General features: G+C 49.6%; 2 protein-coding genes across 2 annotated transcripts in view; both read left to right on the top strand.

Moving 5' to 3' along the window:
- Positions 1 to 4662: 4662 nt before the first annotated feature.
- CDKN2D (cyclin dependent kinase inhibitor 2D) lies at positions 4663 to 11327 on the top strand. Its single transcript, XM_075343099.1, has 3 exons — positions 4663 to 4820; positions 8433 to 8593; positions 10637 to 11327. The coding sequence occupies exons 2-3, from the start codon at positions 8453 to 8455 to the stop codon at positions 10979 to 10981; spliced, it is 486 nt and encodes a 161-aa protein (XP_075199214.1). The 5' UTR covers positions 4663 to 4820; positions 8433 to 8452; the 3' UTR covers positions 10982 to 11327.
- A 13085-nt stretch (positions 11328 to 24412) lies between these two features.
- Positions 24413 to 27278, top strand: part of KRI1 (KRI1 homolog) — a 31882-nt gene continuing 29016 nt past the window's right edge. The window contains 1 exon segment of the mRNA XM_075346512.1: positions 24413 to 24524. Within this exon segment, the coding sequence (XP_075202627.1) occupies positions 24449 to 24524 (76 nt within the window). The 5' untranslated portion in view covers positions 24413 to 24448.

The raw sequence follows: 27278 nt of genomic DNA, 5'->3' as shown, positions 1-27278 counted from the left end.
TTGGGAGGAAAGGGGCATCTTATAATCCAAAAAATACGGTAATTATTTATTTTTTTGTGTTTTTTTTTTTTTTTTTTTTTTTAAAGCTGCAAATAGGATGAGGTGGAAATGGGGGGTAAAAGTTGGAAAAAAAAATGGAACAATGAATCGGACCCTCTGTCTTTTATCTCTGGGCTATGGAAAGTTTACTATTCAGACCACAGTTTGCTTCAGTTCCCCCCCAGGCCATGGCGTAGCTCATCACTCTCAGCAGCTTCTCTGTGTCTCAAGCCCATGACTGATATTCCCGTCGGCCGTCCTCGGCCATACTCCCTCTTCACAGGGGGTGTCGCAGCAGTCAAGATAGGTGCGGTCCATTCTGGTCACTTAGGGCCTCATAACCCAGGGTCTCCTTAGGTCAAAGTGGTTGTCCACTGTTACAGAAGGGTGAAGACTGAAGAGCGCTCTGGAGGAAGATGGTGATTAAAGATTGATCCCTGATTCTCAACACTAAGGCGGCTTTCATATTTCGTTTTTACCTCCGTTCATTGGTCCCACCAAAGCTTCTGTCTGAACACCCTGGCAAAACGTGTTTCGGACACATGCGCCGACGGGGTCATTGACTATAATGGAGCTGCGGTTCACGTCTCTTCAACTGGCGTGGGTCACAGCTAAGTCCCCATTCTGTATCTCTGCGCCGGAAACAACAGCCAATGAAAACTGCCTTCTGCTACATCCGGGTCGTCTCTCAGGCCTAATTCGGATTAGATCACTGGCCTTATCCAGAGCAGGTCACCAATTTTCCCAACTCAGGTAAAGCTCAGGTCTTCTCCAAGATCTGACCTCTTTTGGACCTTTTTAAAGTTATGGGGACTGTAAGACCCTAGACTTCTCTGCCACACAACTCTCCTCCTCTTGGTCCGGCCTTTTATATTTAGCAACACAACTGTCACCACGGCCCCCCGAAGAAGTTATCGAAACATGCGCGCCGGGGTACGTTTTTCTCTGATCCTACTAACCATGATGGGTGAGTGATTGTATATGTACCTGGTCTATGGGTTCTAGGCTTTGATGTTTTTTGGTATTATAACACCGGTGTGAGCCTTTTTATACAGCCTTATACCCGAACCCACGACTGATTCCCATATATGGCAACTAATTTTAGTGATATATGCCATACTGGGCTTATTTATATTATTCTTTACACAATTCCTAGTACTCTCGCCTGAGTGGGAGGTGGACCTATGTGATGTATCATCAGCAGCACTCCTTAAAATGCCTGATTAATTGACTTGTTTGACTCTCTATTTGTCACTTCTTGTTAATAATTTACGTAATAAACATCTTTATATTTTTTTTAAGAAGTTGTTTTTGATTTATTTTTGATTATTTGCTCATATCAGGACCATGACTACGTTACCTCTGTGTTCTCTTGGTATGACAACTGTCACCTGACCTGGCATCTCTTATCGCTTCCCTCTAGGAAACTGATGATTCACTTTGTAGTTCCGGCTGCTGTTACAATTTCTGGCCACTAGATGGCGATGTTTGCTTGGTTAAGTTTCAGAGATCCTTGATTCCATTACACCTCCCTGGGCAAATACCATTAGACAATACTTGGCACAGGGTGCTGCTGCCCCTAGGACCCCCTCTCAGGAGACCAGGTAAATCACGTACAGGGCAGCCACCAAAAAATACATTATAGTACAGTCTTCCCTGAGTGCACTCTTACCTCTGACTAACCGTTTAGATGCCTTGATTGCTTTTGACATCTGTATCTAAATGGTTGCATGGCCAGGAATGGAGCTAGCTTCATCTACAGCAGGGTGTAAACTGCAGGCCCAGAGCATAAATGCTACAATTAAGGCCCGACGTGCAAATCTACAAAATAGAGAAGGCGGTTGCATAGGAGAAGAACAAACAAAAACATGGCTGCATTCTACTACAAATAGTGCCACCATGTCTGACTGTAGTCAGTGTATGGTATTGCAATATCATTGAAGAGAATGGAGATAAGCTGCAATACCAGACACGGCCTGAGGACATGTGTGGTGCTGTTGTGGGGTGGGGGGGGGTACAAATTTTTATGGCAGACTGTATATGAACCACACGGACAACTCATTCATAGAGGTCACATGCTCCAATCACACGACTGCTCTGTTCTTGTCTTTTGGGGTAACGATTTGGCTCCCGCACCCCTCAGCAGTCATGTGACTGCTCCATAGTGGTTGCCTCCTGAGCGCCCTCCTCACAGCCGGCCTAGGAGGTCAGGAATTTTACTATGTGCAGTATATACAGGGTGGGCCATTTATATGGATACACCTAAATAAAATGTGAATGGTTGGTGATATCAACTTCCTGTTTGTGGCTCATTAGTATATGGGAGGGGGGGAAACGTTTCAAGATGGCTGGTGAGCATGGCAGCCATTTTGGATCCAACTTTATTTTTTTCAATGGGAAGAGGTTCATGTAACACATCAAACTTATTGAGAATTTCACAAGAAAAACAATGGTGTTTTTGGTTTTAACGTAACTTTATTCATTCATTAGTTATTTACAATTTTACGTCCACTTATAAAACGTGTTCAAAGCGCTGCCCATTGTGTTGGATTGTCAATGCGACCCTCTTCTCCCACTCTTGACACACTGATAGTGACACCGCAGAGGAAATGCTAGCACAGGCTTCCGGTATCCGTTGTTTCAGATGCTGCACATCTTGTATCTTCACAGCATGGACAATTGCCTTCAGATGACCCCAAAGATAAAAGTCTAAGGGGGTCAGATCGGGAGACCTTAGTGGCCATTCAACTGGCCCACGATGACCAGGACACTGCTCACGTAGGAATGCTCGGACCTGACACCCATAATGTGATTGTGCACCGTCACCATTGTTTTTCTTGTGAAATTCTCACTAAGTTTGATGTGCTACATGACACTGTTCCCATTGGAAAAAATAAAGTTGGATCCAAAATGGCCGACTTCAAAATGGCCGCCATGGTCACCACCCATCTTAATAAGTTTCCCCTCTCCCATATACTAAACAGGAAGTGCTATCAGTGTGTCAAGAAAGGGAGAAGGGGGCTGCTTTGATAATCAAACACAATGGGCAGCACTTTGAATACATTTTATAAGTGGTCGTAAAATTGTAAATAACAAATGAACGAATAAAGTTACGTTAAAACCAAGCACACCATTGTTTTTCTTGTGACAGTCTCAATACGTTTGATGTGTTACATGACCCCCTTCCCATTGGAGAAAATAAAGTTGCATCCAAAATGGCCGACTTCAAAATGGCCACAATGGTCACCACCCATCTTGAAAAGTTTCCCCCCTCCCATATACTAAACAGGAAGTTGATATCACCAACCGTTCCCATTTTATTTAGGTGTATCTATATAAATGGCCCACCCTGTTGTTATTATTATTAGTATGGTGGGGGGAGGTAGAAATAAAAATAAAATAAATAAATAAAATTAAAAAAAAAATCCACCCTCTTAAATCAAAAGAATTATTTAATATTTGTATTAATTCAAATCTTAAAATAATAAAATAAACCCATATAATTTAAAAAAAAAAAAAAAAAACAAAAAAAAAAACCCCAAACTATTCCAGAACTGAAATATTTCCCCCCCTAAAAAAACCCCAAAGTGAATAAAAGATCTTCTGTACCCCAGAGCAGTATCAATAAAAAAAAACAAAACACTGCTCTCCATGCAAAGAAAAAGCCCTGAAAAAAAAAAAAAAAAACCCACGCCATTGATGGGGAAAAAACAAACATTATGGATCTTAGAAAAAAAAAAAAAAAAAAAATTGGTAAAAAAAATTCAAGTTTTTGTAACAAAATAAAAAAAAAAAAAGTAAAATAAAAGTATACAAGTTTGGTGTCGCCGTAATCGTAACAGCCGGGAAAGTCCAATTAACAGATCATTTTTATTGCACAATGAATGGCGTAATGGTAAAACCTTAAAAAAATAAAAATAAAAGCAGAATTGCATTTTCTTAATTATTTTACCGCACTTAGAATTTTTTTATCTACTTTTTTTCAGTACGTTATACGGTAAAATATTGATGGGAAAAAAAAAAGGAAAAAAAGAAAATAAAAAAAGTAAAAGAAAATAAAAAAACTGAAAAAGTAAAAACTAAAATAAAAAAAACTTGTAAAAAAACCCCAACACAATAAAAAAAGTGAAAAAAAAAAAAGAAAAAAAACAAAAGAAAAAAATATATATATAATAAAAGAAATGTATGGTTTCTTAAAGAAAAGAGGGAAAAAAACGGTTAGGCGGTGCAGAGCGGCCGGCATCCCTCCCCGTGTGCCGGCTCCAGGCTTTTGAATGTAAACAGCGGCCGGGCGCTGAGGTGAGGTGACCGGGAGGTGAGCCCGCGCCCTGACACCGACCTGACCCTTTACCTCAGCACTAACGCAAAACCCGCCCTCTCTGCGTTTAAAAAACATCATAAGCCCCGCCCACGGGAAGCTAAATCTTCTGATAGGCGACTCGCTAACCAATGAGCTTCGCTGCCGCAGTCCTTCCCTAAGTTACCTCATAGCAACGGCGAGCCCTCTGTTCTGACCTCTCCTCATTGGTGGAGTTATGCGGGTGACGGGCGTGGCTAGAGGTGACGGCCCGGGCATGCCCCGCCTTCCTCCCTCTGACTTGCGGATACACAGTTGCAATCTTTTAAAAAAAACCTCCCGTACCACGTGGGGCAGTGACGTCAGAGACACAGACAGAAGCAGAGCCGGCGGTGAGCGCTCGGTGCCGCTCCGTCCGTTGGTCGCCTCCACTCTGACCTGGCTCGCCCGGTGCTGAAGGCGGGAACGCAGACTGTACGAAGAGGTGAGGCGGCAGCTGCAGGGATTGTGTGCGGGGGAGGCGGGCTACCTGTCACTGCACAGACTTATCCTCCTATTACACCTATGGGCAGGGTCATCTGCGGGCAGGGTGTGTTACTATGCTGACGTCATCAGCAGCCAAAAAACAACAACACTGGCCGTCTGGTGCACACAGCTCCGTGCAGGCTTATCTGTCTCCATGGTTACAGCCTGTGCTGTTCTGATTCCTGGTAATATACCTAGCACCCTGTAGACCCCCCACTGCTCCCAGCCCAGGGGCACTACAAGTGCCAGCCACAGCCCCTAGTGCTTCATATAGGCTCTCTGCCACAGGGGCCGGCATCAGCCAGGACTGGACCAAAGCCTGTGCCGACCGTATAAGACCGCCACATAGTGCCATATACTCTGTGCCCTGCAGTGCCCCTGTAACTGAGCTGTATAATCTGTACCCTACAGTGCCCCTGTAGCTGAGCCGTATAATCTGTACCCTACAGTGCCCCTGTAGCTGAGCCGTATAATCTGTACCCTACAGTGCCCCTGTAGCTGAGCCGTATAATCTGTACCCTACAGTGCCCCTGTAGCTGAGCCGTATAATCTGTACCCTACAGTGCCCCTGTAACTGAGCCGTATAATCTGTACCCTACAGTGCCCCTGTAACTGAGCCGTATAATCTGTACCCTACAGTGCCCCTGTAACTGAGCCGTATAATCTGTACCCTACAGTGCCCCTGTAACTGAACCGTATAATCTGTACCCTACAGTGCCCCTGTAGCTGAGCCGTATAATCTGTACCCTACAGTGCCCCTGTAGCTGAGCCGTATAATCTGTACCCTACAGTGCCCCTGTAGCTGAGCCGTATAATCTGTACCCTACAGTGCCCCTGTAGCTGAGCCGTATAATCTGTACCCTACAGTGCCCCTGTAACTGAGCCGTATAATCTGTACCCTACAGTGCCCCTGTAACTGAGCCGTATAATCTGTACCCTACAGTGCCCCTGTAACTGAGCCGTATAATCTGTACCCTACAGTGCCCCTGTAACTGAGCCGTATAATCTGTACCCTACAGTGCCCCTGTAACAGAGCCCTATAATCTGTACCCTACAGTGCCCCTGTAACAGAGCCCTATAATCTGTACCCTACAGTGCCCCTGTAACAGAGCCCTATAATCTGTACCCTACAGTGCCCCTGTAACAGAGCCCTATAATCTGTACCCTACAGTGCCCCTGTAACAGAGCCCTATAATCTGTACCCTACAGTGCCCCTGTAACAGAGCCCTATAATCTGTACCCTACAGTGCCCCTGTAACAGAGCCCTATAATCTGTACCCTACAGTGCCCCTGTAACAGAGCCCTATAATCTGTACCCTACAGTGCCCCTGTAGCAGAGCCCTATAATCTGTACCCTACAGTGCCCCTGTAGCAGAACCCTATAATCTGTACCCTACAGTGCCCCTGTAGCAGAGCCCTATAATCTGTACCCTACAGTGCCCCTGTAGCAGAGCCCTATAATCTGTACCCTACAGTGCCCCTGTAGCAGAGCCCTATAATCTGTACCCTACAGTGCCCCTGTAGCAGAGCCCTATAATCTGTACCCTACAGTGCCCCTGTAGCAGAGCCCTATAATCTGTACCCTACAGTGCCCCTGTAACAGAGCCCTATAATCTGTACCCTACAGTGCCCCTGTAACAGAGCCCTATAATCTGTACCCTACAGTGCCCCTGTAACAGAGCCCTATAATCTGTACCCTACAGTGCCCCTGTAACAGAGCCCTATAATCTGTACCCTACAGTGCCCCTGTAACAGAGCCCTATAATCTGTACCCTACAGTGCCCCTGTAACAGAGCCCTATAATCTGTACCCTACAGTGCCCCTGTAACAGAGCCCTATAATCTGTACCCTACAGTGCCCCTGTAGCAGAGCCCTATAATCTGTACCCTACAGTGCCCCTGTAACAGAGCCCTGTAATCTGTACCCTACAGTGCCCCTGTAGCAGAGCCCTGTAATCTGTACCCTACAGTGCCCCTGTAGCAGAGCCCTGTAATCTGTACCCTACAGTGCCCCTGTAGCAGAGCCCTGTAATCTGTACCCTACAGTGCCCCTGTAGCTGAGCCCTGTAATCTGTACCCTACAGTGCCCCTGTAGCTGAGCCGTATAATCTGTACCCTACAGTGCCCCTGTAGCTGAGCCGTATAATCTGTACCCTACAGTGCCCCTGTAGCTGAGCCGTATAATCTGTACCCTACAGTGCCCCTGTAGCTGAGCCGTATAATCTGTACCCTACAGTGCCCCTGTAGCTGAGCCGTATAATCTGTACCCTACAGTGCCCCTGTAGCTGAGCCGTATAATCTGTACCCTACAGTGCCCCTGTAGCTGAGCCGTATAATCTGTACCCTACAGTGCCCCTGTAGCTGAGCCCTGTAATCTGTACCCTACAGTGCCCCTGTAGCTGAGCCGTATAATCTGTACCCTACAGTGCCCCTGTAGCTGAGCCGTATAATCTGTACCCTACAGTGCCCCTGTAGCTGAGCCGTATAATCTGTACCCTACAGTGCCCCTGTAGCTGAGCCGTATAATCTGTACCCTACAGTGCCCCTGTAGCTGAGCCGTATAATCTGTACCCTACAGTGCCCCTGTAGCTGAGCCGTATAATCTGTACCCTACAGTGCCCCTGTAGCTGAGCCGTATAATCTGTACCCTACAGTGCCCCTGTAGCAGAGCCGTTTAATCTGTACCCTACAGTGCCCCTGTAGCAGAGCCGTATAATCTGTACCCTACAGTGCCCCTGTAGCAGAGCCGTATAATCTGTACCCTACAGTGCCCCTGTAGCTGAGCCGTATAATCTGTACCCTACAGTGCCCCTGTAGCTGAGCCGTATAATCTGTACCCTACAGTGCCCCTGTAGCAGAGCCGTATAATAAGTACCCTATTGTGCCTGCATCGTGTGGGGAGTGTATGTATATATGTATATATATATATATATATATATATTACTGTGCCATGATGTTGTGCTGTGCGCTGTGTTAATGTGCTGCAGTAATTATGCTGTGCTATGATGCTGTGCGCTGTGATAATGCGCTGCAGTAATTGTGCTGTGCTATGATGCTGTGCGCTGTGATAATGCGCTGCAGTAATTGTGCTGTGCTATTGCCGTATTATGCTGCACTGTGGTGTCTGTGCTCTGCTGTGTTGATGGGCGCAGCACTAATATGTTCTGCGCTCTGATGCTCTGAGAAGAGTGCAGCCTTCTATGAGCTCAGTGCTGTACAGGTCGGGGCAGCTGCCCCCATAATCTGCGTAGGGTGACAGGCGCTCTGGGACAGCTGTGCGCTATTCTGACTGCATGACAGGTGCGCATTGCAGTGATCCCCCAGCACGTCTGCAGCCGCTCCCCTACACTGCTGGGAATAGTTTCCAGGGAGGAACCTTTGAACAACGTCCAATGTATTTGCTGAGTGCCCCCTTCTTGCAAGCATTGATTGCAGAGTGCCCCCATTAGCACTGGGTAAATCCATAGGGCTGGGTGCAGTAATATGGTTAGTTGACAGTGACATCCCTGCAGTTGTGTACATGTAATTCTCTGGAATGGTCCATGATGAGCTTCCCTATCCTCTCCTCACAGGTCCCCCATCCTCACCCCTCATGTTGGTGCACGAGACCAGCGCCGGAGACCTCCTGACACGAGCCGCTGCTCAGGGAGACCTGGAAGAGGTGAAGAGACTGCTCTATCAGGAGAGGATCCATCCGGACTGCCTGAACCGCTTTGGAAAGACTGCCCTGCAGGTATGTACCAGTCACAAGGCTGAGTCACCTGATATATGTCTGCACTGATATCCTAAGGCAGGGGTGCACACAGGTTTTTGGTCCAAGGGCACATTGTCATATTGACATTGACATTGCAGAAAAAAAAAATTAAAATTGTACTTGCATGACTACATCAAGTTTTGATAAGGTTTGAGATTATGAAGAGGTTTTGGAGCATTTCTGCTCCAAAAGCTCAGTGTGACCTTTCATTAAGTTTAACATAGCCATGTAGCATGTCATGTGACTAGTTATGGATTGCTACACATACCAAAGATCAGAACCACGGTCAGTACATGGATACATGGCCAGAACCACGGTCAGTACATGGATACATTGCCAGAACCACGGTCAGTACATGGATACATCACCAAGTTTAGTACTGTGATCATTTTTAATGTCAAATCAGCCCCATATACAATTGTATCACATGAACCTACAAATCCCTATATGGCCTTAATAACAATAGTAAGGAGTTGCTGAGAGTTGTTGTTACCAGCCATTACCAGACTGTGGTCCATACATGAAGCACAATACTGATGAGACACAGTCAGTATCACAAATAAACATTTACATGCAGGTTCCTCGCAGATGACGTCTGATTGAAGTCGTCTCCTTTGTTTCCATGTAGTACAGACGCCATGGTGACTTTTCACATCCACAGCTCAGTTCTGCAGACGTCCCTCTTCCCCGTCTTGTGCAGCACATCCCGACACTTTACTTCTTTTATTTTTAAGAACATTATTATACTACCCCCATAAATAAAATATCTCTCTAATTTCCTAGTATGATATGTTGCGTCCACACTGTCCTTCCTTATGAACAATGACCTCCACACTGTGCTCCTTCATTTTTCTTCAATGCCTCCTACCTCCCGCTGCCTCTGCATATTGTCTCCCCTTCATGCTGTCCCATTTTTGCATTTTAGTGTTTCCCCCCCCCCCCCCCTCACTCCAACATCTGCATACTGCATCCCATTGACATTTCCATACTGGTCACACTCTTCCCCCCCCCCCCTCTCCCAACATCTCCATACAGTCTCTCTCTCCCCCCCAACATCCCCATACTATCTTCCCCCCCCCCCCCCCCAACGTCTCCACACTGTCTCCATACTGTCTCTCCCCCCCCAACATCTCCATACTGTCTCCCACCTGCACTTCCTAGCATCTCCCCCGCATCTCCATACTGTCTTTTCTGCCTCCCCATTATCTCCATACTGTCTTTCCCCCCCTCCCCCGCATCTCCATACTTTCTCTCCCTCCTCCCCCACATCTCCATGCTGTCCACCCCCTCAATACCTTTTCGTATTGCCTCCTTTTCATGCTGTCCCATTTTTTTTTAGTGTCTTCCTTCCCTCCCCCGTCTGCTCCAATATCTGCATATGCCCCCCCCCCTCCTCACATCTCCATACACTGCCCCTCTTTTTGGTGACCGTACCGCACTGCCCCTCACTGCTGTCCCCACTGCCCTGCCCCTGTCTCTGGTTCCTCCTTCACTGCTGTCCACCGCCCTGCCCCTGTCTCTGGTTCCTCCTTCACTGCTGTCCCCCCTGCCCAGCCCCTCTCACACTTTCCCCATAGTACCCCATAATGTGCAGCGTGATGAGGGCGGCAGCGTGATAACCTCCTCATGCTGCTGCACATCCGGGCGGTGGCTGATGAGCGCTGCTCTGCCCTGCACTGATGCTTATGTTCAAATGCATTCGCCTCTGAAATATGTGAATAGACTTGAATACAGGAAAATGTGAGCTGTCGTCTACTGGTGCTCTGCGGGCCACAAGAAATATTTGGCCGGCCACATATTGTGCAGGCCTTTTCTTTAGGCAAACCCGCTGACTTGCCTGGATTATCTTGAACTCTCTTGAGACCTACCAGCAGCAGCCACTAGAAGGAGCTACCGAGTTATTGATAGTGCTGTCGTTGACTTCTATAGGAGCTGTATAAATGTGAAATGATGGGAACCCCCCCCCCCCCCGATGGATGGCTAAAGTGTCGTCATTCTGTTCTTTCCCTTTTGTCCGTCCAGGTGATGATGTTCGGCAGCACGTCGGTGGCCTCCGAGCTTCTGAAGCAGGGCGCCTGCCCGAATACTCAGGACTCGTACGGCATCTCCCCGGCTCACGATGCCGCCCGGACGGGCTTCCTGGACACCCTGCAGGTCTTGGTTCAATATGGAGCCGACGTCAACACGCCTGACGCCTCGGGCTCTCTCCCGGTCCACCTAGCTCTCCGAGAGGGTCACGTTCCCGTCATCGCCTACCTCGCCTCACGATCCAACCTAGAGCACCGGGACCGGCAGGGCAGAACTCCCCTGCAGCTCGCTTCCATACTGGATCCCAACCTGGCGGCCATATTAGAATTACATAGGTAGAAACGGCAACGTATGGGCAAGAGACGAAGATTCGGTACCGCCGAAAGAGACCCCTCCCTGTAGGGTAATGCACACCGGCTGTCATCCAATGGCTGCCTTTATTTGTTGGTTTACTTGCGCACAGGCGGCACTAAATAAATTAGGAGCCGCTTGTATCACCCTGCAATCTGATTGGCTGACCTCTTAAATATGGCTTCTCCAGACACGACGGCGGCTGACGCGTCCTTTATCCATATAATTGCTCATACAAACTGTACTGATTGGAGCTCCTGCACCCAAAACCTTGCGGTGTGGGGTACGGGGTGCTTTTCCCCATACAAAATTGTATATACTATGTGCATGTATGGCCGGTAATGTGCATTTTGGTTTTGTTAATACTCAGGTGATTATTATTATTATTATTATTTTTTTAATTTTTTTTCTGACTTATTTGTTTTTTGTTAATTTATGCTTTACGTTTTTATTTATTTTAATTTGTGTTACGTTTCCCTATGCAAATTCATTAATTAAAGGTACAGTAGCCTCCAGCCCTGCACCCCAGCATTACACGGCACAGGTTGTATCAGCCGTTCTGTATCGTAATCCTACCGGATAATCGCCACTTTGTAGCCGCGGCGCGGTCACCGGATTAGAATTAGGGGTAGGCGGACGGGGACAGAAGGAATTTTTTTTTTTTTTTTTTCCTTTTTTTTTCTAATCCTCCTACTACATGCCATTCTGAGATTTGCTTCTTCCGATGAATGACTAAGGCCCCGGCGCCAGCGTAGGAGAGCACCACGCAGGAATTCAGGGAGCCATGTCCCTACGGCTTAACCCCTCGCGTGCCCGGGACACGGCATAATAACTGATTCTATTATCAGCCCATCCACAATTTTTTTTTTTTTTTTTTTTTTTTTTTTCTTGCGGTGCTGTTTGTTCGTCGTTGGATCCTGCATACCGCAATGAGAAAAGTCAACCGCAAGATCGTCTTAAAGGGCCAGAACAACCACTACAGGCCTAAATTGATGTCCAGCGGAAATATCAGAAACATTCTGTGCAAAATAGCATTATATCATTAATTTCAGTTTAAAAAAAAAATAGATTTTTTTTTTATGCAAATACGCAAAACATTCAATTTTGCGTTTTCAGAAATGTGAAAAAATGAACAATTTTTTTTTTCAATACTAGTGTAAAAACGTGCTTTCTTATAGTAATATATTCTTGAAAACACGCAAATATTTTGGTTACACGGTGCAATATTTTTACATATATATTTTTCATTTTTTTTTTTTATTCATTTATTTTTTTCATTTTTTTTACTTTTATTCGTTTTGCATTATTTTATTTTTCATGTTTTTTGTTCGTCTTTTGTGTTTTTATTTTTTATTCTTTTTTTTACTTTTTATTCTTGTTTTTTGTTTATCTTTTGGTGGTTTTTTTTTTTTTTTTTTATTTTTATTTTTTAAGTACTAAAAAACCAGGAATATTAGTCTGTGGTAGAATTTGCTACTGGGTATACATCCGTTTCATGTTTTTTGTATTTTTTTTAATTTATTGACCTCATTTCTGTGGCTTTTGGAGAAAGGTTATCGTTTTTTGTTTTTGTTTTTTTTCTGGGGGGTTCAACTGCAAAAAATAAAAATTTGCGCGTGTTTTTTTTTTTTTTCTTCTTCTTTAAAGTTGGTGTCCGTCCATGCACATGATAAACTGTACTTTGTATTTTTATGGCTTTTTTAAAAAAATATTAATTTAAGAAATGATATGAAATTTTCTGCCTTTTAATCTGTAGCATGTTGGATGAAATATGAATTTCTGTATTTATTAAACCAGTGAAGGTCTGTTTGGATGATTTTATGTTTTTAACTATTAAATTAATATTTGTGAACTTGAAGGTTTTTCTGCTTTTTTTTTTTTTTTTTTTATCTTTGTTACATTTGGGTGGTTTTAACTCTGGTTGTCGTTTTTGACATCGCTTGCTGTTTGAGATCTGAAAACAATAAATATAAGATGTGAAATACTGATGTCCCGGTCTGCGGAGTCTCATTTTCTCGTGGTTATAACTCCATACAATATAACTACCCAAACAGTCACCACACACACAGTATGATGCCCCCTCCGTGCTCTCCTCACACACAGTATGATGCCCCCTCCGTGCTCTCCTCACACACAGTATGATGCCCCCTCCGTGCTCTCCTCACACACAGTATGATGCCCCCTCCGTGCTCTCCTCACACACAGTATGATGCCCCCTCCGTGCTCTCCTCACACACAGTATGATGCCCCCTCCGTGCTCTCCTCACACACAGTATGATGCCCCCCTCCGTGCTCTCCTCACACACAGTATGATACCCCCCTCCGTGCTCTCCTCACACACAGTATGATGCCCCCTCCGTGCTCTCCTCACACACAGTATGATGCCCCCTCCGTGCTCTCCTCACACACAGTATGATGCCCCCTCCGTGCTCTCCTCACACACAGTATGATGCCCCCTCCGTGCTCTCCTCACACACAGTATGATGCCCCCTCCGTGCTCTCCTCACACACAGTATGATGCCCCCTCCGTGCTCTCCTCACACACAGTATGATGCCCCCTCCGTGCTCTCCTCACACACAGTATGATGCCCCCTCCGTGCTCTCCTCACACACAGTATGATGCCCCCTCCGTGCTCTCCTCACACACAGTATGATGCCCCCTCCGTGCTCTCCTCACACACAGTATGATGCCCCCTCCGTGCTCTCCTCACACACAGTATGATGCCCCCTCCGTGCTCTCCTCACACACAGTATGATGCCCCCTCCGTGCTCTCCTCACACACAGTATGATGCCCCCTCCGTGCTCTCCTCACACACAGTATGATGCCCCCTCCGTGCTCTCCTCACACACAGTATAATACCCCCCTCAGTGCTCTCCTCACACACAGTATGATGCCCCCCTCAGTGCTCTCCTCACGACGTATGATGCCCCCCTCAGTGCTCTCCTCACACACAGTATGATACCCCCCTCAGTGCTCTCCTCACACACAGTATGATACCCCCCTCAGTGCTCTCCTCACACACAGTATGATACCCCCCTCCGTGCTCTCCTCACACACAGTATGATACCCCCCTCAGTGCTCTCCTCACACACAGTATGATACCCCCCTCCGTGCTCTCCTCACACACAGTATGATACCCCCCTCAGTGCTCTCCTCACACACAGTATGATACCCCCCTCAGTGCTCTTGTGAAGCCCCACAGGTGTTGTGTCGGTGCATACCTTCAGGGACTCCACGTAGCTGGTGCTGGTCACAGGTAGGGAATCTTCGGTTTTGATCGTGACGCCACTCTCAGTATTGCGGTCAGTGGGGACCGCCACTGCAGGTTAGGGGACGCCTGGGGCTGATGGTGGGTGCAGTCGGATGTAGTAGCCTCCTGAGAGTGAGGCAAGCCCCAGGGCCCTGTGTAGGTTTGTAGTACCACAAGTCGCAGAATGACCACACAGGCAGGATGTCTTTTAGGGTTTTTACTCACATTTGATGGCAGGGTGAGTAACCCGGGCGTAGCTGGGATGAACCAGATGGGAACCAGGTATCCTTCAGGCTGACTTTATGAGGGTGACTACTGACTCGCCTTCCTTAGCCCTTGGTGGTTTGGGGTGACCCCGACTTTGAGTCCCTATGGGGGTCGCCCAGGGAAGATGCTGCAGCCTCTCTCCCCCTTTTGGTTGCCGTTTGCTTGTTCCCCGGACCAGGCCACTCCAGCTGCTTGCCTCCTGTGACCTATGGGCCCTCACTGCGGTTACGTGGCTGCGGCTTTTGTGGTGTTGTGGTGTGGGCTTTGAGAGCCCCACACCGGCAGGTTTAGCAGAAGAAAGCTGGATCTATCTTCGCTTCGGGATCTGCCGCCCGGTTGGGCCTGGTGCTCTCTAGCAGTCTCCTTACTTCCCACTCCGTGCTTTCTCTCTAGCTGAAGCTGGCTTTCAGGTAGCACTCCTAGTTGACCGTTCTCCCCCGTCAGTAGCCACTGCGCGGGCGCTGTTAGACAGCATCAACCCCACAGGTCTGCTCCTCACTGAGCCCTCTGGAGTTCTCCTCTAACTGACTCACATCTGGGACCTTCACTGCTGCTCCTGTCTGAGCTTCACTTTCCTGCTGCTCACTCCTCCACACTCTGCTGCAGACTCAAGACTGTCTACTCCTCCTTCTCTTTTCCCTTTTGTGCCTGCCTACGCCACCTAGCAACCAGATTCTCTTACCACACCCCTTGAGAGGAGATGGAGGCTTTCGGCCCCCTCCACTATTCCAGTGAAGGTCAAGGCTTTGCCCCCTCCTGGGATCCCCAGGGGTCCTCTCATGGGTACATGTGTGAGACCTGATCACTATGCGCCTGTGTTCCACACCCCTGTCAGCCATCTGGATTACCTGTATTGTACTGTCCCCAGCATGGGTGCAGTACTCAGTGGTGCCTGACCAGGTCAGGGGCGCCACATTCCCCCTTAGTTATCACCAGCACGTCCTCGGGCTGCAAGACAACATTTTAAAATGCATAAAACATTAAAACATGTTAAAACATTTAAAAGCACCAGGTACCATACATCACCACCCTCCACCCACAAGTCCGTTAACCCACCCAAAACCCTTTCACGTTGGCCGCGCCTTCAGCCACTTCTGGCAGGATGTAGAGGCGGCTTACATGGGCTGGTGGTTTCAGGGTATACCTGGCCTGGTGGATCCGCGCCTTCAGCCTCTTCTGGCAGGATGTAGAGGCGGCCTCCACAGTTGGTGCTGACCAGGTACCCTCTTTGTGGTGGTGAGCCAAGGCCCCATAAACAGGCGTGCTCTCTGGTTGCAGGTGAGCCAAGGCCCTATATACGGACGGGCTCCTCCTGGTTGCAGACGAGCCAAGCCCCTAAACAGGCTGACTCTGGTGGTGGTGGTGCCCTCTGGTGTAACTATTTACACTGCGAGAGTTTGTGGCTATAGCCAGTTCATAGCCTTAAGGTTTATGGTTTTCTCACAATAGTTTTTGTGGGCACATGCTTAAACTTGGGAACGTTGCAAAACAAACTTTTCAAAACTTCAACTGGTAACTTCTCTTCTTACTTTACTTTTACTCCTCCATTTCACCAGGGCTTGGGCCTGTTGGGCTGCGGCACCTGTTGCTTTCTTGCTCTTTGTCGTCGTCTGAGGTAGTTTCATCTGTAGGTTCTTTTTCTTTTCTTTCTTGATCTTCATCTGTTTCCTTTCCTGTATCTGTTTCTTTATCTCTGTATTTTCTTTCTTCTTTGGGACATGGTGCTACATCAAGCGCGTACAGTCCTCTTTCGCCTTCATGCATAGTGAATTGTACTGTATTTCCCATCTTTAAGTTTCTGCCAGGGTGTCCTCTAGGCAGATGAGCGTTCACATCTCTTCTGTTGACAAATATCCCTTCTTTGATACCAGGTGCTACGATGAATCCATATCCACTTCTCAGATTAAAATCCTCCACTACTCCTCTGAAAAGGGGTCCTCTGACCTGGGCTTTAGACCTTCTCAGGGCTCGTTTTTCTTGCAGGTCTCTGGCGGTGACTTCTCTCTGCTCTGGAGACTGTGGTGCAGGGGACAGCGTGGTTCTGTTGCGACGCCTTGTCTTTCGGGCTGGGTTTTGCCGGGCTGTTACTTCAATGCCTGCAGGGCCCCAGGTGAGGTTTCTGGGCTGATCTTCGTCAGCAGACGGTGTCAAGTCCTCCTCATCCCAACGGGAATAGGGTAACATCTCCGGCTCTGAGTATTGCTCCACTGCCGGTGGCTCCGGAGTCAGCTCCTCAGCTTCCTGGCCTCCTCTCCCCCTTAGTTCTTTGCTGCACTCTGGTTGTGGCAGCGCTGGGGAGGAGTGGTCCTCAGCTGGTCCGGGCGGTGGACTCTCTGGCGCGGCTGCAGGGGTTGCCTGAATCTCCTTGGGGGTGCGCGGAGGGCGCAGGTACTGATCCACCAACCACTGCGGAAACTTGGCCTCCATGTCGGCCTTCAGCTGCCAGTATGTGGAGTTCTCTCCCAGCGTGGGCTTCCTATCAGGGACCTCCGTGGACTGGGGAGCAGTGTCTGCTCTGGCCTTGCAGGCCGGGGTAAATGATGAGGTAATCTCTTCTTGGCGGGCCGCGCCTGGCATGGCGGCGGCCTGGTCTTGGCGGGCCGGGCCTGGCATGGCGGCGGCCTGGTCTTGGCGGGCCGCGCCTGGCATGGCGGCGGCCTGGTCTTGGCGGGCCGCGCCTGGCATGGCGGCGGCCTGGTCTTGGCGGGCCGCGCCTGGCATGGCGGCGGCCTGGATCAGTGTCGCTGTTGCAGGGGGCTCTGTGCAGGCTGGGCTGGACGTCGCTGCAGCAGTCTGGGCTTGGCGGGCCGCGCCTGGCGTGGCTGCGGCCTGGTTCAGCACCTCACTTGCGGCGCGAACGAGCGTTGCTGCGGCGGTGGGGTCTCGGCGGGCCGGGCCTAGCAGGGCGGCGGCCTGGGTCAGCGTCACACCTGCGGCGCGGATGAGGGTCGCGGTGGCAGCCGGTTCTTTGCGGGCCGGACTGGGCGTTGCTGCAGGGACCGGGTCTTGGTGGGCCGAGCAGGGCATCGCTGCGGCCGCTGGGGCTTGGAAGGCCGCACCTGGCGTGGCTGCGGCCTGCTTCAGCGTCGCCGTACCGGACGCCTCTTCGGGGACCGCGGGCGTGGCAGCAGGGGTCGGGGCACTTGCGCTGGCCGGGGCATCACTCGACTCACCCACCGGTGGCAGCATCGGGGTCTGCGTCGTCGCCGTCCTGTCTGGCACTCGGCGCGCGGCTCTCCTTTCATAGGCCCGAACCACCGCGGTCATCTCCAGCAGTTCCATTCGTTCTTCTCTAATCTGCTCCACGACCCGGGTCTCCAGTCGGTCGCAGAACTGGGCCAGCTCCCGATACCACCAGGCAGCGGAGCCCGGTTCTGGATTTCTGCGGTCAGACGCCATTTCTTCTGCGCCCTCTTCTGCACGACTCTCCAGCTGTGAACTCGCCGTTGCCTCTGATAGCAAGCTGTTCAGTTTCTGCTCTGCCTCTTTCAGCAGCTCCTCTCCCAGCAGCAGGCTTGTGGCTCTCTTTCCTTCTCGCCGTCTCTGGACGCTTCCACTCTCATAGCTGGCAAGGTCAGAACTCTGCAGGGGATCTCTGGGTAGCCACACCTCTTCGTGGGCGGTAACTTCTTCCAGCGCGGGCTGCTGTTGTTTTTCAGCGCGCTTTTCATGGTGGCAATATGGCGGCGCTTCCAATTTTTCAAGCGGACCGCCCAGGCACATGGTCACCTGTCTGAACAGGTCTAGTCCTTATCCTGTTCGTGACGCCAGATGTGAAGCCCCACAGGTGTTGTGTCGGTGCATACCTTCAGGGACTCCACGTAGCTGGTGCTGGTCACAGGTAGGGAATCTTCGGTTTTGATCGTGACGCCACTCTCAGTATTGCGGTCAGTGGGGACCGCCACTGCAGGTTAGGGGACGCCTGGGGCTGATGGTGGGTGCAGTCGGATGTAGTAGCCTCCTGAGAGTGAGGCAAGCCCCAGGGCCCTGTGTAGGTTTGTAGTACCACAAGTCGCAGAATGACCACACAGGCAGGATGTCTTTTAGGGTTTTTACTCACATTTGATGGCAGGGTGAGTAACCCGGGCGTAGCTGGGATGAACCAGATGGGAACCAGGTATCCTTCAGGCTGACTTTATGAGGGTGACTACTGACTCGCCTTCCTTAGCCCTTGGTGGTTTGGGGTGACCCCGACTTTGAGTCCCTATGGGGGTCGCCCAGGGAAGATGCTGCAGCCTCTCTCCCCCTTTTGGTTGCCGTTTGCTTGTTCCCCGGACCAGGCCACTCCAGCTGCTTGCCTCCTGTGACCTATGGGCCCTCACTGCGGTTACGTGGCTGCGGCTTTTGTGGTGTTGTGGTGTGGGCTTTGAGAGCCCCACACCGGCAGGTTTAGCAGAAGAAAGCTGGATCTATCTTCGCTTCGGGATCTGCCGCCCGGTTGGGCCTGGTGCTCTCTAGCAGTCTCCTTACTTCCCACTCCGTGCTTTCTCTCTAGCTGAAGCTGGCTTTCAGGTAGCACTCCTAGTTGACCGTTCTCCCCCGTCAGTAGCCACTGCGCGGGCGCTGTTAGACAGCATCAACCCCACAGGTCTGCTCCTCACTGAGCCCTCTGGAGTTCTCCTCTAACTGACTCACATCTGGGACCTTCACTGCTGCTCCTGTCTGAGCTTCACTTTCCTGCTGCTCACTCCTCCACACTCTGCTGCAGACTCAAGACTGTCTACTCCTCCTTCTCTTTTCCCTTTTGTGCCTGCCTACGCCACCTAGCAACCAGATTCTCTTACCACACCCCTTGAGAGGAGATGGAGGCTTTCGGCCCCCTCCACTATTCCAGTGAAGGTCAAGGCTTTGCCCCCTCCTGGGATCCCCAGGGGTCCTCTCATGGGTACATGTGTGAGACCTGATCACTATGCGCCTGTGTTCCACACCCCTGTCAGCCATCTGGATTACCTGTATTGTACTGTCCCCAGCATGGGTGCAGTACTCAGTGGTGCCTGACCAGGTCAGGGGCGCCACACTCTCCTCACACACAGTATGATGCCCCCCTCAGTGCTCTCCTCACACACAGTATGATACCGCTCTCCATGCTCTCCTCACACACAGTATGATACCCCCCCCTCCGTGCTCTCCTCACACACAGTATGATACCCCCCCTCCGTGCTCTCCTCACACACAGTATGATACCCCCCTCAGTACTCTCCTCACACACAGTATGATACGTTCCTCAGTGCTCTCCTCACACACAGTATGATACCCCCCCCTCCGTGCTCTCCTCACACACAGTATGATACCCCCCTCCGTGCTCTCCTCACACACAGTATGATACCCCCCTCAGTGCTCTCCTCACACAGTATGATGCCCCCCTCAGTGCTCTCCTCACACATAGTATGATGCCTCCTTGGTGCGCCCCATGCTCATAGTATGATGCCCCCTCCATGATCTACACACACACCCACACTATGATGCTCCCACACTACACCTCTCACTCCATACATATACACAAATAGTATGTTCCCCCTCCCTTTGGTGCATTCCTCCACACATCTCAATATTTTATTCCCCAGCACACAGCAAGAGCCCCCATAAGCAGAATGATGCTCCACAAGTACCCCCCCCCCCCCAATGCATTCCTTCCCAACATGATTCCCCAAATTACCACTTCCGCACATCCACAGTGCCTCCCTAAGAAATAATGCTCCAAGGCAAATAGTGCACTGGTAAAGATCTAGCCCCATTGTCAGAATGCACAGGACAGTGTACAGTTCTGCTCCGGTCTGTGCTGTGCCTGGCTTAGCGCAGTAGGCACAATCTCCTGATGTCATTACTCCTGCTGTGCTGAGCCTCATAGGATGAGGAGTAAAGGTGGAGCGGGAGGTGACTGCATCCGACTCCACCATTGTGCTCAACAGTATCCGTGTCCTGATGGTGCAGAAACCCCTCAAAATCAGAACATATTTCCCATATCCGGGACTGTCCCTCTGGACCGGAGACACTGGGGAGGTCTGCGGATACCACACTGACTGATAATAATGGGGTCTCTAACATCATACACTGGATCCAATTGTAACAAACTCTCAGCTCTGAACGTAAAACAAGAATGTTTCGATCCATGGGCAGAAAACCCTGACCATTTCGGCACTGCTCCTATGTGTTTTTCTCCTGTGATAATACAGTAATCTCCTTTTCCGGGGTTCTGTAGGATTATCCTGATGCGGTGTGCCTGCAGTCACTATGGGGGGGGCCGAGGGGTCGGAGCGGAGAGGTCCTGGCATCATTACATTACTAAGAAGCTTTTATACTAAAACCTGTCCTTGAGGATTTCACCTCAATTATGGGTTCACTTTATTCTTAACCCCTTGCTGTATGTGGGGTATTATAAGTATATGAGGGCCACAATGGGGAACATTATTATTATATGGTCTCACGGTGGGGGATGTTAAAACTTTAGGAGGGCATAAAAGGTTGGTGCTATTACTGTAATGGAGCAGAAAATGTGTATGTTACTAGTCTGGTAACCACTATTGGGGGGGACAAAGTAGAAGATTTATACTTTAAGGGGGTCATAAATGGGGAGAAGAGTACTTTAATATATTTTTCTATTGGGCATACTGTTACTGTGAGAACAAAAAGGAGGTACTGTTACTGTGCAGGGCACCAGTGCAGCAGTGTGGTGCTTTTCTTCATCTGGCTCAATGTCTAAGGGCGGCTTTGAACGTTGCGACATCGCACGTGCGATGTCGGTGGGGTCAAATCGAAAGTGACGCACATCCGTTGTCACTTTCGACATCGTACTGTGTAAATGCTAGATGATACGATGAACGAGCGCAAAAACGTCGTTATCGTATCATCGTTGCATTCACCGACATTTCCAAAATGCCGGTGCCGCGACAGGTACGATGTTGTTCCTCGTTACTGCGGCAGCACACATCGCTGTGTGTGAAGCCGCAGGAGCGAGGAACATCTCCTTACCTGCCGCCGGCGGCTATACGGAAGGACGGAGGTGGGCGGGATGTTTACATCCTGCTCATCTCCGCCCCTCCGCTGCTATTGGCCGCCTGCCATATGACGTCGCTATGATGCCGCACGACCCGCCCCCTTAGGAAGGTGGCGGGTCGCCGGCCAGAGCGACGGTCGCAGGGCAGGCGAGTGCATGTGAAGCTGGCGTAGCGATAATTTTCGCTACGCCAGCTATCACAAGATATCGTACCTGCGACGGGGGCGGGGACTATCGCATGCAGCATCGGCTTGCGAAGTCGCAACGTGCAAAGCCCGCCTAAGAGGCGGAAACAATGGGGAAGATGCTCGAGAAGTCAACAGCTGTGTGCTTCAGTCTGCACAGATGGGACCTTCATGAAAGAATTCAGACCTGTCTCTGTGGGATGAGGAAGGAATGCCAAAAATCGACACCTTGCATACAGAAATGCTATGATCAGAACGTGTAAAACTTAGAAGGCTGCGGACGTGAAGCGATACCTCATGGAGACCTTCCTACAAGTCATTGGGTATGGTGGCTGTGTGGAGTGGCCTCCACGCTCACCTGACCTGACCCCATTGGACTTCTTTCTGTGAGGTCACATCAAACAGCAGGTGTATGCGACCCCTCCACCAACATTGCAGGACCTACGACCACGTATCACAGATACTTGTGCAAACGTGTCCCCTACCATATTACACAACGTGCAGCAAGATACAGTATGCTGTGCAGAGGCCAGATGTGCATTGCAGCCGACGGGGACCACTTTGAGCATCAAAGTTAAATGAGCACCATATGCGTGACCAGCATTCAATGTTTTGGGGGGGGGGCATGGGTTTCATATCATAGCATTTCTGTATGCAAGGTGTCAATTCCTATCGAATTGATGATGCCCTACAACTTTTTAATTCACTTTTTTTCTCTATCTTGTTCCGTTTTCAAGATAAAAATGCCAACTACGTTGTTTTCCACCAGGTGGCGCTATAGGTGGTTTCATTGCGTAGTGCATGGCTACTTTACTATACCTAGACTTCTATTCCTATAGCTTCCGCCGTTCTCAAGTTAATGGCAGTGGACAGGATATGGATGGCCACACTGTATACAGAGCTCCTGTGTATGATGTCACCGGTGATCACTGTATTACCTGTACACTATATACAGAGCTCCTGGGTATGATGTCACCGGTGATCACTGTATTACCTGTACACTATATACAGAGCTCCTGGGTATGATGTTATCAGTGATCACTGTATTACCTGTACAGTTACACTATATTCAAAACTCCTTGGTATGATGTCACTGATGATCACTGTATTATCTGTACACTTATACTATATACAGAGCTCCTGGATATGATGTCACCAGTGATCACTGTATTACCTGTACACTATACACTATATACAGAGCTCCTGGGATGATGTCACCAGTGATCACTTTATTACCTGTACACTAAGGGTATGTGCGCACGTTGCTTTTTACCTGCTTTTTACCTGCTTTTTTGCTGCTTTTTCTTCTGCGCTGTTTAATGCCAAAATGGATGTGTTCTTCTATTCAAGCAAAGTCTATGGGAATTTGGGTTTCTTGTTCACACTATGTTGTTCAAAATGCTGCCTTTTTGTGGCAGAACTTTGGTCAAAAACTCAGCTTTGCAGTGCAAAACCCAAATGGCAAAAACAATTGACATGTTGCTTCTTTGAAACGCTGAGTTTTTGACCAAAGTTCTGCCTCAAAAAGGCAGCATTTTGAACAACATAGTGTGAACAAGAAACCCAAATTCCCATAGACTTTGCTTGAATAGAAGAACACATCCATTTTGGCATTAAACAGCGCAGAAGAAAAAGCAGCAAAAAAGCAGGTAAAAAGCAGGTAAAAAGCAGGTAAAAAGCAACGTGCGCACATACCCTTATACTACATACAGAGCTCCTCGGTATGTCACCGGTGATCACTGTATTACATGTACACACTATACATTATATACATTGCTTCTGGGTATGCTGTCACGGGTGATCATTGTATTACCTGCACATTATATACAGAGCTCCTGTGTATGATGTCACCTGTGATCACTGTATTCCTGTACATTTACACTACATAATATATACAGAGCTCCTGTGTATGATGTCACCTGTGATCACTATATTCCTGTACATTTACACTGTGTAATATATACAGAGCTCTTGTCTATGGTCACCGGTGATCACTTTATTACATGTACACTATATACAGAGCTCCTTTGTATGATGCCACCGGTGATCACTGTATTCCTGTACAGTTACACTATATACTATATACAGAGCTCTTTTGTATGATGTCACTGGTGATCACTGGCGATTGGAAGATTGCAGCTTCAAGAGACTACTAAAATAAATAAATAAAACCTTTTAAATATCTGAAAAAAAAACAAAATAAAAAACCCACAAAAGTTCAAATCACCCCCCCTTTTGCCCGCCCCATTGAAAATAAAACAAAAAAAATTAAAAAAAAAATCACATAATTGGTATCACCACATTCAGAAATGCCTATTAAAATATAAAATTAATGAATCTGATCGGTAAAGGGTGTAATGAAAAAAACAAATCTGCCCAAAAGGGATTTGTTTGCAATTTCACTACACTTGGAATGTTTTTCCCATTTTCCAGTACAATATGGGGCAGAATTAATGGTGTCACTCAAAAGTGCAACTCGTCCCGCAAAAAACACAAGTCCTCTTATGGCTACAGCGTATATGGCTCATGGAAGAAGGAATCAGCAGCAGCCTCCAAATATCTCTTACAGAACAAATTACTATTAACAGAGTACTGGCCCTTTAAAATAGAGGCACGCCCTCCTGGAAGATTGTTGGTTGATACAATTTGGAACGCAAGAAGCAGATTCCCGATTTGCTATTGTCGCTGATGAAACGCATGACGTAAAGAAGTGGGCGTGTCCTGTGAGGTAACGTGGTTCCTGGAGTCGGGGGCAGCATGGCCGAACTGAAGATTAATCGCAAGTTCGCAGAGCGCTACGATCGGTACCGGGAGAAAGAGGAGCTGCAGCGGCGTAAGTGCACCGATCCCGGGCGCCGTGCCCTGAGCCTCACCGGAAGTGCGTCTCCTGTCCCTTAAAGGGCTACTACAGCCCCTGCATGTAATAGAGACTGGGGCCTGTAGTCTTCACATTCCAGTATAAAGTAGTATATATCTCTCAGGGATACGCAGGGACCTGTATACGCCCCCCTCACTACAGCGTGTATCATACCCAGGAGCCCCCCTCACTACAGCGTGTATCATACCCAGGAGCCCCCCTCACTACAGCGTGTATTATACCCAGGAGCCCCCCTCACTACAGCGTGTATCATACCCAGGAGCCCCCCTCATAACAGCGTGTATCATACCCATGAGCCCCCCTCACTACAGCGTGTATCATACCCAGGAGCCCCCCTCACTACAGCGTGTATGATACCCAGGAGCCCCCCTCACTACAGCGTGTATTATACCCAGGAGCCCCCCTCACTACAGCGTGTATTATACCCAGGAGCCCCCCTCACTACAGCGTGTATCATACCCAGGAGCCCCCCTCACTACAGCGTGTATGATACCCAGGAGCCCCCCTCACTACAGCGTGTATTATACCCAGGAGCCCCCCTCACTACAGCGTGTATTATACCCAGGAGCCCCCCTCACTACAGCGTGTATCATACCCAGGAGCCCCCCTCACTACAGCGTGTATCATACCCAGGAGCCCCCCTCATAACAGCGTGTATCATACCCAGGAGCCCCCCTCACTACAGCGTGTATCATACCCAGGAGCCCCCCTCACTACAGCGTGTATCATACCCAGGAGCCCCCCTCACTACAGCGTGTATCATACCCAGGAGCCCCCCTCACTACAGCGTGTATTATACCCAGGAGCCCCCCTCACTACAGCGTGTATGATACCCAGGAGCCCCCCTCACTACAGCGTGTATTATACCCAGGAGCCCCCCTCACTACAGCGTGTATGATACCCAGGAGCCCCCCTCACTACAGCGTGTATTATACCCTGGAGCCCCCCTCACTACAGCGTGTATTATACCCAGGAGCCCCCCTCACTACAGCGTGTATTATACCCAGGAGCCCCCCTCACTACAGCGTGTATCATACCCTGGAGCCCCCCTCACTACAGCGTGTATCATACCCAGGAGCCCCCCTCACTACAGCGTGTATGATACCCAGGAGCCCCCCTCACTACAGCGTGTATTATACCCAGGAGCCCCCCTCACTACAGCGTGTATCATACCCAGGAGCCCCCCTCACTACAGCGTGTATCATACCCAGGAGCCCCCCTCACTACAGCGTGTATCATACCCAGGAGCCCCCCTCACTACAGCGTGTATCATACCCAGGAGCCCCCCTCACTACAGCGTGTATCATACCCAGGAGCCCCCCTCACTACAGCGTGTATCATACCCAGGAGCCCCCCTCACTACAGCGTGTATTATACCCAGGAGCCCCCCTCACTACAGCGTGTATGATACCCAGGAGCCCCCCTCACTACAGCGTGTATTATACCCAGGAGCCCCCCTCACTACAGCGTGTATGATACCCAGGAGCCCCCCTCACTACAGCGTGTATTATACCCTGGAGCCCCCCTCACTACAGCGTGTATTATACCCAGGAGCCCCCCTCACTACAGCGTGTATTATACCCAGGAGCCCCCCTCACTACAGCGTGTATCATACCCTGGAGCCCCCCTCACTACAGCGTGTATCATACCCAGGAGCCCCCCTCACTACAGCGTGTATGATACCCAGGAGCCCCCCTCACTACAGCGTGTATGATACCCAGGAGCCCCCCTCACTACAGCGTGTATGATACCCAGGAGCCCCCCTCACTACAGCGTGTATTATACCCAGGAGCCCCCCTCACTACAGCGTGTATTATACCCAGGAGCCCCCCTCACTACAGCGTGTATCATACCCTGGAGCCCCCCTCACTACAGCGTGTATTATACCCAGGAGCCCCCCTCACTACAGCGTGTATCATACCCAGGAGCCCCCCTCACTACAGCGTGTATTATACCCAGGAGCCCCCCTCACTACAGCGTGTATCATACCCTGGAGCCCCCCTCACTACAGCGTGTATCATACCCTGGAGCCCCCCTCACTACAGCGTGTATCATACCCAGGAGCCCCCCTCATAACAGCGTGTATCATACCCAGGAGCCCCCCTCACTACAGCGTGTATGATACCCAGGAGCCCCCCTCACTACAGCGTGTATGATACCCAGGAGCCCCCCTCACTACAGCGTGTATTATACCCTGGAGCCCCCCTCACTACAGCGTGTATTATACCCAGGAGCCCCCCTCACTACAGCGTGTATTATACCCAGGAGCCCCCCTCACTACAGCGTGTATTATACCCAGGAGCCCCCCTCATAACAGCGTGTATGATACCCAGGAGCCCCCCTCACTACAGCGTGTATTATACCCAGGAGCCCCCCTCACTACAGCGTGTATTATACCCAGAAGCCCCCCTCATAACAGCGTGTATTATACCCAGGAGCCCCCCTCACTACAGCGTGTATCATACCCAGGAGCCCCCCTCATAACAGCGTGTATCATACCCAGGAGCCCCCCTCATAACAGCGTGTATCATACCCAGGAGCCCCCCTCACTACAGCGTGTATCATACCCAGGAGCCCCCCTCACAACAGCGTGTATTATACCCAGGAGCCCCCCTCACAACAGCGTGTATCATACCCAGGAGCCCCCCTCACTACAGCGTGTATCATACCCAGGAGCCCCCCTCACTACAGCGTGTATCATACCCAGGA

The sequence above is a fragment of the Anomaloglossus baeobatrachus genome, chromosome 4 (assembly GCF_048569485.1).
Source record: "Anomaloglossus baeobatrachus isolate aAnoBae1 chromosome 4, aAnoBae1.hap1, whole genome shotgun sequence".
In the NCBI taxonomy this organism is placed as follows: Eukaryota; Metazoa; Chordata; class Amphibia; order Anura; family Aromobatidae; genus Anomaloglossus; species Anomaloglossus baeobatrachus.
The sequence above is the reverse complement of the archived record's forward strand: the minus strand, read 5'-3'. Positions and strand labels throughout refer to the sequence as shown.

Bases quoted from the DNA above. Each gene is read 5' to 3' on its own strand.
- CDKN2D (XM_075343099.1), top strand. From the start codon at position 8,453: ATGTTGGTGCACGAGACCAGCGCCGGAGACCTCCTGACACGAGCCGCT. The intron at 8,594-10,636 runs GTATGTACCAGT...TTGTCCGTCCAG, and splicing joins TTGGAAAGACTGCCCTGCAG to GTGATGATGTTCGGCAGCAC.